Raw genomic sequence first — 17215 nt, 5'->3', positions numbered from 1 at the left:
AACAATATCATTAACTTCTATCCAGACAGAAGACTCTGAACCCGAGGCCTGCTCTTTCTTTGTTAAAAAGGGAAAAGAGCTGTACTGTTATTAATAAAGGTGTTAAAGACCCGTTAGCACTCAACAGAGAGTTTCTCCTTGCTGTAATCACGATGGAAAAAGGATACAAAAGGAGAAAAGTTCTTTATGATTCAGTATTACCTAATATTGTGTCTGTAAACTACTTAAAAATTATCTTGTGTACCACCAGTGGTACGTGTCTTATGCTCTGTGAAACTAGAGGCAGGCAGAATAATGGTGTCATTAAACCAGTACATTCACACCTAAAGGGTTTACATTTGACAGGAAAGATGACAGGCATTTCCAGGTGGCATCCAGGAAAATCAAAGGTCTTGCCTGAGACTTGCTAGAGAGAAAGAGATTGAAAAAAAGCACATTCCATAAACACAGCCAGTTTATTCCCAAAACTGGGGTGGAGAAGGTGCTCATGTGTCTAGAATTGACATCAAGTACATCTCAGAGTGAGACGGTGGTCAAGTTGACCAGTGTGGATGCACACAGAGAGGAGGCCTATTAGAAAAAGCACGGACCAAGACGAAAGTCCAGAAAGCCCCTTCCTTGAGTCGGTGATGACCCCATCGGTGAGCTCTGGGAATGACGATGCTGATGGAGGAGAAGTTACTGGAATGAAGCTACAACATGTAAGAATAAAAGAAAAGCAAAGCCACGAATTCAACTCCATTAGACAATTTTAAACACGCTGCCGATGTTTGTGCTTGACACTGTAAATACCAGCTTCCACTGCTCTTCCTAGAAACCTCCCTCTCCTCCAAATCGGGACCCACCCCTTCCCCCGCTTAAAAGTAAATGACATTTCCTGAGGCTCATCTCTGGAGAGGAGGAATGGACACAAATGGGCTTCACTAAACCGAAACAGTGAGACTTCGTTTTTTTTTTTCCTTTCTCTTTTTGTTTTTACAGATCAGTGACTTTGGTGGATCTGGCTGTGTTGTTTGGATTTCCTAAAATTTTGGACTTTTTTTTTTTTTTGTTGTTGTTCATTTGCCAGGGACCTGCCTCTGGAGAGTCCCGGAGGAAAAGATCTCACAGTCTGAAGTCAAGGATCCTTTCCTCGGAAACTCCTTTGGGGTGTGTGCGGATGAGGTCCATCCTCCACGCTCTCGGCACACCTCCCGCTGGCTCCTCAGGCACTGTGTGATACGGAGACAGAGAAAGACAGAAAGACAGAGGCCTTAGCTTATGATACGGAGAGAGAGAAAGACAGAAAGACAGTGGCCTTAGCTTCCGTGGTTGGCTTTCTTAGCTCAGCGGCTTCCTTATCTAATGGAGATTACTCTGGTTCCACAGATGCTGAAATGGACTAACAGACCTGCACGCTTTTGACTGTAAATACTGGCTTCCTTTTGAGAAATATATTCTATTTGAAAAACATATTTTATTTTACATGTGGCATGTGCGAAAAAAAAAACCAACTTGAAGGATACAGATGGAGCAAAATGCCTCTTGAGCATTTCTCAATCTCAGTCTCCTCCCCCAGGGGCTGGAAAATTTAACTTTAGAGGATTCCAGGCCTGAAGATGAGTTTTCTGAGTTTCATTTAAAAATACTATCTGAATTAAACTACTGCCTTTTTAAAATTGTAAAGTCCTTGCCTTTAAAAAAATGATTCTTTATCCTTATCGAGAGAGCTGTAATCAATCAGCTAGAGAACGGATTGAAATCTGAAACGGTTGAAATCCCAGGTGGTTTACTTTCTTGAAATGGTATCAGATCATTGGTAGTCTTTACTGAAACTCATTAAAAAAAGGTCTCGTTCATCCTAATTTTACAGGATGTCCATAATACATAAGCCACATGGTGGCTGGGGCAAAGAAAGGCAGGGTTTCATGACATCAAATTCCTAAGAGCTGGGAATTATTGAACTGAAATGTTCAACAGCTTTGGATAGAGGCTGCACTGACAGCAGAGAAATGTTCTGGTCCAAACAGAATCAGAAACGTGTGGACTCTCAAAGTTAGAAAATTCTCTGCCCTCAAGTTGCTAGGGAAAGTGGGGAAATAAATCAAACAGGTAAAACATTTAAATATAGTAGCCATCTGTTTATCAATCCCAATAACTTAAATCCCTAGCCTAAATCAACATGTCTACAGGCTTTTACTTTTTCCTGGCGCCTTCAGGACTCAAGGTTGGGTTATTCTAGTCATGTTTCTCAAAGCACAAGTCTCAGAGCCCTCGATGACAGGTTCAGCTGAGATGCTTGTAAAAATGCAGATTCCTGGGCCCCAGTCAAGACCGCGAGTAGCCTTGAAGTATGCATTATCACAGTCACCCTTGCAAAAAACCAATTCTAAGTATTCTAAAGTTGCAGAACCACTGTCCTAAGGTTTTTTATTTAATAGAGAATATTCTTGCCTGTATGAACATATGCCACAAAATAAGACTTTTTTTTAATATCCCTAACATAAGAGATAAACAGTTTTTCTTCTCTTACATGGTCAACACAACACACTTCTGTGACCAGATATGCCTGGTTTTCCTACATACCAAGCAATTCTCCAGTGAATACCAAATGGGTAGCCTATAATTTAACTCAATGATGACACCATCTACTGGGGGTTAGAGGCAGATCCCACAGGTTAATGGTTCAATACCCCAAGACTCGTCCCTCCACTTCAGATGCCAATTGCAGGTTGTGACCTGTTGTGACCTGTGCTTCTGACCAACTGGCTATAAACGGAGATCCCACAACCCCCTCCTTGGTTCTATTAATTTGCTAGGGTGGCTCACAGAACTCAAGGCAACACTTACTTATATTTACCCATTTAGTACAAAGAATATACAAAGTATACAGATGAACAGCCAGATGGAAGAGATACATAAGGCAAGGTATTTAGGAAGGGGTGGAGCTCCCATGCCCTCTCCCGGCACTCCGCTCTCCAGGTACCTCCACGGGTTCAGCAATCCAGATACTCTCCAAACCCTTTATGGGAGCTTCATTATGTAGGTTCGATTGATTATATCATTGGCTGTCAGTGATCAGCTCAACCTCAGCCCCTTTCTCCTCGCTGGAGGTTGGGGGATTGGACTGAAAGTTTTCAACCTTCTAATCACATGGTTGGATTCCCTAGCAACTCACTCTCTTCCTGAAGCTGTTCAGCAACCAGCAAGATTCACCTCGTTAGAACAAAAGATGCTCTTACCAGTGAGGAAATTCCAAGGGATTTAGAACCTCTGTGTCAGAAACTGGGGTCGAAGACCAAATATCAGAACAAAAGATTCTCCTAGCACTTCTATCTACAAGGGTGTTAGAAGCTCTGCGTCAGGACCCAGAGGCAGAGACGAAATATTTATTTCTTCTTATATCACGATATCACACCTAAGACACCTGGTAGAAGCTTCAGTTATTGCTGCTTCCCTAGAAAGTTTACACACCTCCCAAGTTTCCTCTTCCTCCCTCCTTGCAGTCAAGTTCATGGTCACTTATCTGATGCTCTGTGGGATTTGGCGGAACTTCCTTAGCAGCAAAACCAGTAGACCATGACCAAGCTTGGATATGAAGGAGACAGATACAGCATTCTCGGACAACCCTGGTAATATGACAAAGCTTCATGTTGCTTGGGGGCGAGGTTCTCATGTCAGGGCATAAAGTGAGCTTTGAATATAATTCAACTTAATCTTGGAAGCTACATAGGAGGACACCCTCTTGGAAACACACACAGCACCCTGATCAGCCCAACACAACCAGTGAACATTTCAGTGGCGGAAGAGGTGACATTCCTGGCATGGAGCACTAGCTGAAGTAGCTGGATGGGTTTTGGGCTCATGACATCTGTTTAAACACAGGAACCATGCTCTGAGCTCACATAGAAGGAATAGAAGTGACATCCCCACCCATGCTTATGACCACTGAGCAGAATGACAACCAGAATCTCCAGCTCCATTTAAATAGTTGCTTTTTCCTTTGTGAGAAACACACATAGTTGATTTGCCATAAGTTAAATGGACATGCAGTACAACTCCACTGAATGCACGTCTGAGTGGTCTTGCAGATATCTAACTAGTTAGGTACACACCCCACTGTGTATTAAAAATGCTTGTCATTCTCAGCAGTAAGAGCCTTTGTGTTCCATGGTTTTCGTTAAGAAGAACTTGACCTCTAAATGGGGGTAAGGGTCAACACGACTGTGTCCCATTAACAGCCAAAGAGTTAGATGATGTGAACTCATTCTGTACTGGTAAAATTTCTCCTATTGGCAAATTGAAATAAAATCTTCCCTGGCCTCAAAATAGCCTTCAATTACATTAGTGTTGGAAGGAAGTATATATATCATGGTGGGCATGAAACAAGAACTTGACTTTTTTGCAAGAACATAAAAGCAAATCCATCTTCTTTCCTGTATTTCTGGCTGGGGTGAAGCTTCCTGGGAATTGTTATGCATAAACGTGTCTTCAGAGAATTTTTGTAATTCCATCATGAAAAATAAGGAACATGACCTATTTCCAGAAGGCCTTTCTTTGTTGGCTCAGGTAAGTTGAGATAGAAACAAGTCAGACCTAAATCGCCAGCTACAATGCAAAGATTTTTGCTTTGAAAAGGATAAAAGCTAGTGGGACATTGATGAAGAAATCAGAATAAACATTAAAAAAGATGTTCCACCAGGGAGGCACAAATTGAAGCAACAATAAAATACTATATATTTCTTGTCTGCCAGATTGAAACAATTAAAATGATGGCTAATACTAAGGCTAGCCACAGTGTGAAAAATTGGATACTGTTGATGGAAGAGTAAATCGGTAGAGGCCTTGTTGCCTTTCTGATTGTCACAGAAGAGCCTTCCTGTGGGTACATCTGCTGGGTGGTAACTTTATTCTCCTCCTTGGCATTGAATTCCACATAACAAATTAGGATAATGTGTTTGCTGATGTAAATGAAAACCGACCACTCCATTAATAGCCGCTGTTAGCGTGCTTTTCTGTTTGGACTTTGGAAGGAAGAAATTTGCCAGGGTTTGGCAAAGCGTGTTCTCTTGACCACCTGCATCTGAATCCTTGGGGGTGGGAGCAGGGGTGGGGGGGGCTGCAAAATGAAGATTCCTGGGCCTCACTTCTGCTTTAGCAAGTTGGAATCTTTTGAGGTGGGGCTCAGATGCCAACTTCTTTTAAATCTCTCCAGGTAACTCTTATGTAGCCCAAAGCTTGGGAACCTCTGTCTTAGAAGTTCCATGTTGCCATTCATTTCTTAATGGAAGACAGAATTGATTTCATTCCCTAAGGGCTAATTCTTTTATCCCATTCTCCCTCTGTCTCCCTCTGTCTCATCTCTGTCTCTCTGTTGCCCGTGCACATACATGACAAAGCCTTTAAATCTGAGTCTGTCTCTTGGATTCCAACTCTGGAAAACTTTTTTTGTTTTCTTTAATAATGTGGAAGGAAAGGTATAGAAAAGGAATCTGACCTTAAAGATGGGGAAATAATTCTATTCTCATTTTACAGATAGGGAAATTGAGGCACAGAGGGTTTAATAGCTTGGCCAGACGGCCTGTGTGTAGAACCAGGATTTGAATCCTGGTAAGACTGGTGCTATAGCCCAGGCTCTGCCCACTGTGAAACGGTGCCTCTTAGGAAGGAGGGGTGGAGAGGTGACTCCCTCTCACACATTTCATTCCTACTAACAACGTTTCAGTCACAAGCAAACATACACCCACACTTCATCTCCACATAGAAACATGATATTAAGAATGGAGAAAGTCCATATGTGAAGACTCCTAGGTCCCTCGTAACACTTCTTAGATGGTGTATCCGGGGCAAACTGATCTTTGAAAGCCAAATTGTCCACCAGCGACTGCAAGGTAGATGGTGTCTAGGCGGCAACTGTTGTTTTGGGCCCTCACCATGTGTTTTAATAATGTGAATTGGTTGTCGACATCTAAAAATCAGGGAGGGCATTTTACATAAAAACCCAGATTTCCAACACCTTTCGAAAAGTGAGCTGTGTGGGGCCTGCATGGTAAGTGATAACAACTGGAGCAGAGCAGTGGCTGCACCTTTTACTGTGCTCTCCAATTGGCCATGGTCCCCACTGCTCCCTATTGTCCTATAACCAGGCTGCTTCACTCATGTCTGTTCTCTGCCTGACCCCTACACTCCTTTAACTTTATGACCCTTTGTGATTCATCACATTTCTGTAGGTTGAAACCTTACCACATTATCCTCAAGTACTAAGCAAGCACCATGTACTGGCCTTTGTTACTGGGTGCCCTAGAATGGATACATCGACTTAGAGGTAGTGTGGAGTTTGGTTAAGAACACAGCTGGAAGAGCCAGACTATCTTGGGTTTAAACCCTACCATTACCGCTAACTAGCTGTGAGACCTTAAACAAGTCACTTCATCTCTCTGAGCCTCGGTTTTCTCATGCGCAAAATGGGAATAATAATGCCTACTTCTTTGGGTTGCTGTGAGGATTCAATGAGGATTAATTCACGTAAGAGCTTAGAACAGGACCTGGCACACAGCGAGGTCTATATCAGTGTCAGTTGCTATTATTATAACCCACTTAGCTCAAACACTAATCTGGGCAGTATGTATTTTCACAAGTTCCCAGGAGTTAAGCCAAGACTTGGCATCCTTCCCTTGGAACATTGTCCTTTGAGTTTGGCTCATGAATACAAAGCCTTGAGCTCTACTTAATGGCATCTTAAATTCTGAGGTCCTCTCCCAGTAATGTTGGCAACAATAGTAATAACAGAATTAATAAATGGTTTGCATTTTTTGTGCACCAAGGGACAGAGACAGCAAGCTATATACATTGCGTGGGTCATCTAACCTTTACAATAGCCTATGAAATGGATACGACTATAATCCCATTTCACAGCTGAGCAATCTGAGGTTTGAGGAGGTTAAACAATTGGCTGAAGGTCTCACAGTGAGTAAGTGATGGGCGGGGATGGACCTGGGCCCAGGCAGTCTGGGGCCAGACCTGCACCATTAACCCCAGGCTCTATGGCCCCCTGTTCACATGGACACAAGCACATTATGCCTTCTCTTAAGAAGAAAAGAACTGTATTCATGTCTATGCTCCAACCATCCTCCCCTTCACAGCCCAACATCATCAAATTTGCCATCCAGCAAGCAAGAAACCTTGAGTTTCCTTTCATGTTTTAGTGTTCTTTTCTCCATTCTTTGGACAAAGCCATCTATTTTTGTGTGTGTGACACTTCTTGTTTTGACATCTCCCCCTCCACCCAATAGCCACTGATTGCTCCTGGGTCTGGCTTGTCCCATAGGAAGTTGATCTATTGTGACATCTGCTACTGTCTTGGTTGCTGAGGTTGGGTTGGCTGATCCGGCAGGTCAAAGGATGTTCCCTTTCTCTTTCACCCACTTGAGTGAGTCTCTTTGGTCAGCCAAGACAAAGAGGTTGACCTTCTCAGCTTGAGGGGCACAGGACTTTGGGCAATGGTATTTAGGAGTGGCTGCGCTGCTCTGGCAGAAAAGCTAACAGATTTCTCAGCATTCTTATCTGCCTAGCCAGGTGTTACACAGGAAGACAGAGATGGAGCTGGGCTTGTCATTTCCCAGTTTGGATAGTTCATCACATCACCTTGCCCTGTGTCATTTCCATCTGCTGGAAAGCATCACCGATTGTAGCGGATGGAGCCCATCTCAGCTGGTTCGAGAAATCAGAATAAATTTGTCCAAACCCAGAGGGACCCATCAACAGCATCCATCGTCTTAGCAGGTGGGAGCTCATTGGCAATACCAAAAATATGTGGTGACTCTTCTGCCCTTAAACTAAGAATGATGATGATAGTTTAATGCCAGATCGTGTAGGAGATCATTTAGCAGATCCCATGGTGAAGCAGAGCAAGGAACACTCCTGAATATCCCATCTGCTCTCCCACATTTCCCACCCTGTTACGGTTAGGTGGGACTATGTGACTGATTTCAGCCAATGGCTGTGAGCCTAAGTGACATTCGTCACTCCTGGGCTGGGGCAATAAAAGGCCCAGGTGGGATTCTCTGATCTTCCTCTCCCCACCTTCACCTGAGGGCACCTTGTGTTCTAGATCTGAAGTTGGCAAACTACAGCCCACAGACAAGATGCCTGCTTTTGTAAATAAAGTTTTATTAGAACACAGCCATGCCTGTTCATTCACATGTTATCTATGGCTGCTTTTGTGCTAAAATGGCAGAGCTAAGTAGTTGTGACAGAGACCATGATAGACCATATGGCCTATAAGGCCTAAAATATTTATTATGTGGCCCTTTAAAGAAAAAGTTGTTGACCTCCATTCTAGACAGAGCAGCTTCAAGATGGTAGAGGTTTGGACTGCCTGGGGCCCTGAATGACTGTGTGGAGGAGAGACCTTCCACTGACCTTGTGGTCCACGGAACATCAGTGAAGACAACATGAAAACCCTTCTGTTTGGGGTTGTTTGTTACTGGAGTATAACCTAAGCTATCCTGACAAATTCCAACGGGCATTCAAGAAAAGGCATTTTACATCAGAAGGGACTCGAAAAGCCTATACTTACTTCCTTGCGAAGTGAACTGCACAAGAAATGCCGATGATGAGAAGGCCAATGATGATAGAGGCGATGGCCACCCACTTGGCATTCCGCCCAAGCCGCCTGGATCCTTCGTAGTCACCATCGTTGTAGCTGTTCAGAGACTGGGGGACACAAGGGAAGAGCTGGTGATGATAGACAAGCCACCAGGAGAGGTGTGGGGATTCTCAGGTTGTCCTGATAAAAAGGTTGGAAGAACCCTCTGTTGATTTTGTTCATCTCAGTGTCAGGCTGCTGAGCGAGCGGCATGGCTGTCCTCTCCTCTGGGAATCCTTCCCTGAACTCCAAGGCTGAGCTAACTGCCCCCTCTGTATTTCCTGGTCACTTTCATCTTAGGATATACCATAACACATTAAAATGATTGATTTTATCTCTTCCACCAGAACGTAAGTGCTATATAGGCAGGGGCCGCCGTTGTCTGTCTTGTTCAACACAGCATACCAGTGCCCAATGCAATGCTTAATCATGTAGAAGATGCTGGATAAATATTTGTAGCATTAAAGGATAAATGAGTATGTCTGTCCGGTCCGCGAGAACAGGGCTTTGCGAACTATGGCCCATGGGTCAAATCCATCCTGCCGCCTGTTTTTGTAAACCAAGTTTGTTTGGAACATAGCCACAGTCATTCGTCTACTAATATCTGTGGCTGCTTTTGGGCTAGAATGACAGAATTGAGTAGCTGGAACAGAGACTGTAGGGTCCGCAAGGCCAAAAATATTTAGTATTTGGTCATTTGCAGAAAAAGTTCTCCCACTCCTGCCCTAGAAAATCAATCCATGAGGTCAGGGACCTTGGCTGAATTGTTCATCTGTCTGCCCAAGACAAGGCTGTCATTTTCCAGCTAATAAAATGCTGCAGTACTTCTGTACTCACTGATAAAAGCAGCTACCCCGAGGCTGGTCCGCCCTTCCCCAATGTCCCAGCCATCCTGCTTCCTCTTCTGAATTCCCCCTAGACTTCCCCAAATCCAGCAACTTAAGGGTTATTTCTGGGCTGAGGAGAGAATCTTCTCTGATTCTGTGCCCATGCTGAATGTGTTAAATATTTAAGTATTGTCCTCGTTGCTAGTATTTTGAGTGGTGTCTGGCACATTGTAGGAGCTCAAGAAATATGTACTGACTGAGTGAATGAATATGTCCGTTTCCCTACAGAACATGAGGGTATCTTGGAGTTCCCTAGGACCTAGCCTGGTGCCAGGCAAAGCAGAGGTGCTCAGAGAATGCTTGCTACTGAGCTGATGGCCAGATGCTGTTTTTATCCCTTATCACGAGCCTTCTTTGTCATCCCACTGCTGAGAATCACCCTAAAGTCGTGCTACAGCTATGTACAGAGGGACTCCATCAGTGCTGTGAATTACAGATTTCACTGGGAACCTCTGTTCTTGATTCTGAAATCACAGCACTTCAGTAATAATTGCTCATCTTCCTGGTCTATTAAGGGGGATTAGGCATATACAGACAATTACAAGCCCGAGAAATACCCACTATACCACAGAGCTTTCTGCTTCCGGAACTTTCCATTAATTCTTGGATCGGGGCCATCTTAAGTCAGCAACAGGTTGGGAGATTCAGCAAAGAAAAGAATTTTCTTTCAGGCTTCTTATGTGAATGAGAGAATGAGAAGCTGCAATAATGTCAGGGACTTTTAGAGAATGAGTTTCAAAATTCCAAGTCCTGAATTCTGGAGTTCTCAACCTGGGGTGCCCATTAGAAACACCTGGGTAGTTTTAAAGAAACAAAAATATCTGGGCACTATCCTGGGGAGATTCTGATTTATCTGATGTGGGGACCAGTTACCATATGATGTATATATATATTTCTTTTTTTGAGTCAGGGTCTCACTCTGTCGCCCCCTGGGTAGAGTGCAGTGGTGTCATCACAGCTCACTGCAACCTCAAACTCCTGGGCTCAAATGATCCTCCTCCCTCAGCCTCCTGAGTAGCTGGGACTACAGGCACAAACCACCACACCTGGGTAATTTTTCTTCTTTTTAGTAGAGACGGGGTCTCACTCTTGCTCAGGCTGGTCTCGAACTCCTAGCCTCAAACAATCCTCCTGCCTCTGTCTCCCAAAGTGCTAGGATTACAGGTGTGAGCCACCACGCCCCACCTTATGTGTACGTTTTTTTATGGTGGTAAAATCTGCATAAAATTTACCATTTTAACCATTTTTAAGTGTATAGTTCAGTGGTGTTAAGCACATTCACATTGCCGTGCAACCATAACCAACCATCTTTCAGAGCTTTTTTATCTTCCCCAGATGAAACGCTATTCCTGTTAAACACTCTCTATTCTACCATCCCCCAGGCCCCTGGCAAACACCATTCTCTTTTCTGAGTCTATATACTTGACTTGGCTCAGCACATAGTATACACTCAATAAATGTTAGCTTTTACTGTGAATTGCCACTTCCTGTCTTGCTTTTAGTCTAAAGCTGCGATTCGTGTAGTGCAACAGAATCATCTCTACCCCTCGCTGGATCAGAAATTTTGGGAACCCAAGTTCAAGAAGCTGTTTTAAAGGCTTCACAATCAAAGTCACTGCATGGAACATTAGGATCCCAAATTCTGAGCTCATAACCCAGTTTAGAATAATGTGGATTCAGACCTCCCCGCAAACTGATCATTATTCTCTCGTGCTACCTTGGAAAACACAGTTCTGGGATGAGCCATGGCGATGCATTTATGTTGCAGTAACCAGAGGAAAAATAATGAGACCTTCCCCTCTCTTTCCAAAAAATGTCAACTCTGGGCTGTTGGGATGAAAACAAAAGATAAAAACCAGTTTCATGATCCCAGCAACAGTGACCAAAAAAGTGGGAAGAATCGGCAGTCTGTGCCACAATGATGAATAGTACATCTATCATCTGTGCATTGCCCATGCACCCAGGTGCCATGGGGGTCCCTGGGCCATTGGAGTTTTCTGGGACAGGTAGAGGAGCCACGTGGATGACCCGGCTGAGGGGATGTGGGTGCAAGCCATGGGCGAATCCTGCCACACCATCATCCCCTGCTTCCAGTCTGGCATCTCCTATGTGACCTTTCTGTGTGCAAACCACCAACTTTCCGAGGCTCGTAAGGGAGACTTTGAGTGAGTCCAGGAATGGGGCTGCTGTTGGCTTGAAAAATCAAGTGAAAAGCGTCTTTTGGTACAAGTGTGGACTCTTTTCTCCTTACGAGTCCTCTTCCGAATCCATTTTCTCCTCTGGTATTTGGAAAAGGGGCTGCCCAAGGGGAAACCTGCAGGGTGAATGTAAGGAGATGGGGGTAGGGATGAGGGTGGGAGATTTTCAGACTCTCGGATTTCACCCTGAAGGACTTCAATGTCTGGGGTCTAGGGCTTAAGGGTAGAGATCTAACAAGTGGAGGAAGGAATTCTTTCCCTCCTCCCCGCCCCGTGTCAGCTGTAATTCCTTTCCTCTTCCAATTGCAATTTTATTCTAGGGTTCTCCTCGCAGAGGAGACAGACTGAAGTGGTGGAAATGGATTTTAGAGAAAATGCACGGTTTATAAATCTTTTTCTGAAGAGCTTAGAATACAAACTAGTCCATCTGGTGTGGAAGAACTAGAAAGAAACAGGGAGGCTTTGGCTATTCCAAATTTCTATGATCTTATTTGTTCTTTTTAAAAATCACTAATGCAATCTGTGACCATGCAAAGCGTTCAAATGGTACAGAAAGTACATACAAACACTACCATAAATAGTAAAGCTCTTCCCTTAATCTCATTTTCCAGAGATAACCCTTGCTAGCAGTTTGGTGCATTTGCTTCTAGATTTTTTTTCCCCCACCAATAATATGAAAAGAAAGCTGACACTTTCTCCTTCTTCCATTATGACTAAGCACATCACATATCACAGCCAGGAGAAAGAAACAGCAATTTTCACCCTGAGATAGACCAAGAATAACAGAGCCAGTCTGTCTAGTCTTGCTCCCTCAAATTTTAAAACCTTGAGTATTTCTCGTAAATCTTGGCAAAGACAACTCCATCCCTGCCTATTGCAATGCTCATGTCTAAACATAGGTTACTTCCTTTGTGGATATTGTAATTGAGATATTGAGAAAGATACTGTTTTTTTTCCTTCCATGAACAGACTAATATAAAGCTTGGTAACCTTGGCAACTTTGCATTTCTCTCTTTTAAATATGTGTGTTGTACTTCTTATTTGGCTAGACAGTCTTTTTGATGTTGGAGTTCTTGCATTTCTTTTTAAGTAAAATCTTTTCTAAAGGTTTTGGCCTCTGAGTCTTTCTTGGACAAAATAATAATGATCACATTTATTGAGCATTTATTATGTGCCAGGCACTATGTTAAACACTTTTCAAGGATTATTTTATGAGTCCTCACAATAATTCTATGAGGCAGGTGCTCTATGGTTTCCATTTTACTGATAGGAAAATTGAGGCACAAAGAAGTTACAACAATTTATCCATGGTCACATAGCTAGTTAGGCAAAGTGATTACACACACACACACACACACACACACAGGTTTTGTTAATGTTCTCTTTTTCTCTTTGTTCTAAAAATATGAACAGTATCATACTACACTTGTTCTACAACTTGCTTTTTTTCCACTAAATGTAGGGTGGGCAACTTTCCAAGCTAGTGCTTCCAGGTCTGTCTCATTCCCGTTTTCTTTTTCCATTCATGATTTAAAATAATGAGTTATATTGATAGACTTCCCAATGCTGCATCACCCTTGTATTTTTGGGAAAAATCTTAATTTGTTATGGCATAATCTTTTCTTTGTCACTTTTCCTCCCTCCCTCCCTTCCTTCCTTCTTCTCTTTTTTTTTTTTTTTTTTGACAGGGTCCCGCTCTGTCGCCCAGGCTTGAGTGCAGCGGCACAGTCACAGATCATTGCAGCCTCGAACTCCAGAGCTCAGGTGATTCTCCTGGCTGCTTTTTAAATGTTTTTGTAGAGACAGGGTCTCACTATGTTGCCCAGGCTGGTTTCAAACTCCTGGGCTTAAGTGATCTTCCTACCTCAGCCTCCCAAAGCTATTTTCGAATAGCTTCAATCTTACAGAAATGTTGCCAGTATAGTTGTCTCATTCTTTTTCATGGCTTCATAATAGTTCATTTAAATGGTTACGCCTCACCTATAGACGTTTTAATTATTTAAAGTTTGTTGCGACTACATAATATCCTTATTCATGTATTTTTGCATATATCTGAGCCTTCCCTTAGGGTGCATTCCTATGAATGGGGTTGCTGATTCAAAGCCTATGTAAGTTTGCATTTGGAGAGAGTCAAATTGTCGTGCAAAAAGGTTACACAAATCTACACTTCCACTAGTGGTTTTTAAATGCCCTTTCCCCCACATCCTCTCCAATACTGTATATAATCAATTATTTTTCCCATTCTGATGGATAAAAAATCATCTCAAAATAATATTCCTTTAATTAATCATGAGGTTAAGCCATCTTTTTGTCCTTCGGATCCTGGCCCCAAAGTCATCTCCTCAGAGAGGCCTTTTCAGACCAGCTTATCTAAAACTGGCCATCTCTCCCTGGTGACTAACACAGTCCCTGGAATGTAGAAGATCAATAAATAGTTGTTGAATGAATAAATGTGTGTATGACTGAATGCTTATTAATCACATATATTTCTTCTTGATGAATCATATACCAACATCCTTTGTCTAGCTTCCTACTGGTTTGTCTTATTGATTTGTGGGAACTTTTTATATATTATAGATCATCCCTGCACAATAGAAATATAATGGGAGCCACACAGGTTATTTTAAATTTTCTAGTAGCCACATGAAAAAAGCAAAAATAACTAGGTAAAATTAATTTTAATAACATGTATTTTATTTAATCCAATGTGTCCAAAATATTATCATGAAAACCTGTGGTGCTAGCCATTTTTCAAGTGCTCGATAATTGCATGTGGCTAGTGGAAATTATACTGAATACTATAGTAGATAATATTCCTTGATCTGTTATATCTTTTGCAAAGTTTTCTCCCAGTCCATTGTATTTTAAAAAAATATTATAACTTTCACTTTCATATAATTTCAGGTTCACAAGAAATTGTAAAAATACTATCCAGAGTGCCTGTTAACCCTTCACCCAGGGATCCCTCATGATATGTTATGTAACCACTGTACTTTGTCAAAATCAGGAAACTGATGCTGATGCAGAACTATTCATTCAGGGACAGACCTTATTCAGATTTCATCAGTTTTTACATGTGCTCTTTATTTTAGTATGTGTACAGTTCTATGAGATTTTATCCCACGTAGGTTTCAGTAACCACAATCAGGATCTAGAACTGCTCTATCATCACACAGAAATTCCCCATTACTCCTTGTAAGTCACACTCTTCCCCCAAATCCTGTCTTTTCACTTGTATCTGTGGCACTTGGACATTGCCTGGAGCTCCTTTCTAAGCTATAGATCTCATAATTTCATAAACCAACCTCCTTTATATTAAGGTGCTAAGTAGCCAGCTGCTGTCTCTGTTCATCTTGCAAAGTATAATCTGTGAAAAGGAAGGGCCTTTAGTTTCTTTCCAAGTTTTATTTTCCTCTGTGATGCAAACGAACCTTTATGAGAATACAGAACAAATGGGTTCTGGTCACACATTTTATAAGCCACCCAGGATTCTCCTGCAGTGCCTTTTCTCTTTTCTCTGGGCATGGGCTCACGCTGGCAAAATATGACAGTCATTACAAAACCTAATAAGAGCTGCCAGGTCTTGGTGAGGTGCCCTGAGCCGGTGAAGGTCACACTTTGACAGAGTAGTGGGCAAGTTCCTCTCTCCTGTAGTAAATACTAATGATGTCATGGTCACTGCATCTGGTCATTTCAAACTTATTTATACACCCCTTCCCTGGATGGATACATGATACCTAAGGACCCACGGAAGGAACGTTGGTCTGGGGCCAGAAGTGAGGGTGACTGTTTCCATGCTAAACCTCAAGAAGCCTGCAGCAGGGAGCTGCAAGACAGTGGAGACTCCTGGCTACCTGTCAGAAGGTACCGGCAACTCCTGGCATCCACACCTCAAAGAAGAAGAGACCGGAATAACCCCATAAGCTTTGATAACTGGCATTGGATACTGGTGGGTCTAATGTTACAGGAATTCGTGACACTTCACAGCAAATGGTAAAGCCAGGAAAATATGGAAAGGACTTCATTCTTTCCCTTTGGTCTTCAGAGCGGAATTCTTGCAACATCCCACATGACAGATGAGACATCACCACCTATGGGGCTGCTGCCAGTATAGACAGGAGATGAAACTCTATTGGTGGTTCCCAACCCTGGTGCAAATTAGTCCCCAAACACAAAATAATACTGGGAAGACACTGTCAGGTACTTTTTACTTTAGCCTCCTGGTCATCCTGGATTACATGAATTAATGCATGTAAAATGCTTAGAACAGTGCCTGGGAAACAGCATCGATAAGCATTAGCTATTATTGATATTATTATTATGTCATAGGCTGATTGGTGATGATGACAACAAATGAGCTATTAAATATAATTTTGTACGTTCCCTATTCCCCTTGGCCAATTGTTTCCTTTATGATGGTGCCTAGTGTTAAGAAAAGAAGACCTCGGTGAAAACCAAGAATTTTTGCCATTATATCCCCTTCTTCCTTGGGATGGCACAGAAGGCATATTGCTGTTACCTGGGACACGAGGCAGAGTGAGGCCTGAGCAGCCAATGACATCTTAATGGGAAGCAGCTTTTCTGAAAAGTTCCTGGTATCTGGTGATGCCCTATGAGAACACAGCACAGATCACGTGTGTGGGCGGATGGGACAGCAACGCTGTGTGGCCTCAGCTGTCAACCCTTCCTTGGCTCCCTGTTGCCCTTGGAGAGACTCACATTCTTCATTCTGCCCTTCCTGACTCTGCAGGGCTGGCCCCTGCATGCCTCCTTGCTCACCACCTCCCCCGTCCGGTCCCCCTTTCCTTGTCCAGGTCATTTCCTCTGCTTCCCTGTCTGTCTCACGTGGCCAATGCCTGCTCACTCTCCCGGTCTGGGCTTATTATACATGTCATCTTTCCTAGGACAGCCTTCTCTGGCCCCCCATTTTAAGTGGGTCCCCTGACCATAGTCACTAAGTTCTGACTCAGCCTCCCTTTTGTCTCCTTCATGGCTCTTGATGAGTCACAGTTATTTTATTCAGTTGCCTGTTGACTTTTGAGCGTGTGTCTCTGCCACCCGACCGTGAGTTCCATGAAGGCACAGACCATGTCTCAGTTTACTCACACTCTGTTTCCGGTGTCTAGTGGAGGGTCTGACACTTAGCACTCCCTTAATATATATTTCCAATAAAAAGGAGTAAAATTCATATAGCCCCAGGTTTCATTTTTCAATGCTTTGTTGGGAAACAACCTTCTTACAAGTTTGCCCAAATATCTAGCCATTTGGACAGTTGATGGTTGCTTGTGTGTAAAAGAATGCCTGGATGACCAAACAGGTGAAGCTCTATTTCTGTGATCCTAAAGTGATTAATTGTTAGTTATCTGAACTTTCTTTTTTCTTTCAAAACAGGGTCTTTCTCTGTTGCCCAGGCTGGAGTGCAGTGGCATGATCATAGCTCACTGTAACCTCAGACTCCTGGGTTCAAGCAATCCTCCCACCTCAGCCTCCTCAGTAACTGGGAC

General features: G+C 43.0%; 1 protein-coding gene across 1 annotated transcript in view; it reads right to left on the bottom strand.

The window, feature by feature from the left end:
* Positions 1 to 1166: 1166 nt before the first annotated feature.
* Positions 1167 to 17215, bottom strand: part of TMEM233 (transmembrane protein 233) — a 31033-nt gene continuing 14984 nt past the window's right edge. The window contains exons 2-3 of the mRNA XM_012650174.1: positions 8558 to 8694; positions 1167 to 1211 (exon numbers count right to left, since the gene is read on the bottom strand). Coding sequence (XP_012505628.1) covers positions 1205 to 1211; positions 8558 to 8694 — 144 coding nt within the window. The 3' untranslated portion in view covers positions 1167 to 1204. The remainder of the gene's footprint in view (positions 1212 to 8557; positions 8695 to 17215) is intronic.

This window comes from Propithecus coquereli, unplaced genomic scaffold, assembly GCF_000956105.1.
Source record: "Propithecus coquereli isolate 6110/MARCELLA unplaced genomic scaffold, Pcoq_1.0 Scaffold314, whole genome shotgun sequence".
NCBI lineage: Eukaryota > Metazoa > Chordata > Mammalia > Primates > Indriidae > Propithecus > Propithecus coquereli.
Note: the sequence above shows the minus strand (reverse complement) of the source record. Positions and strands in the feature narration are given on the sequence as shown.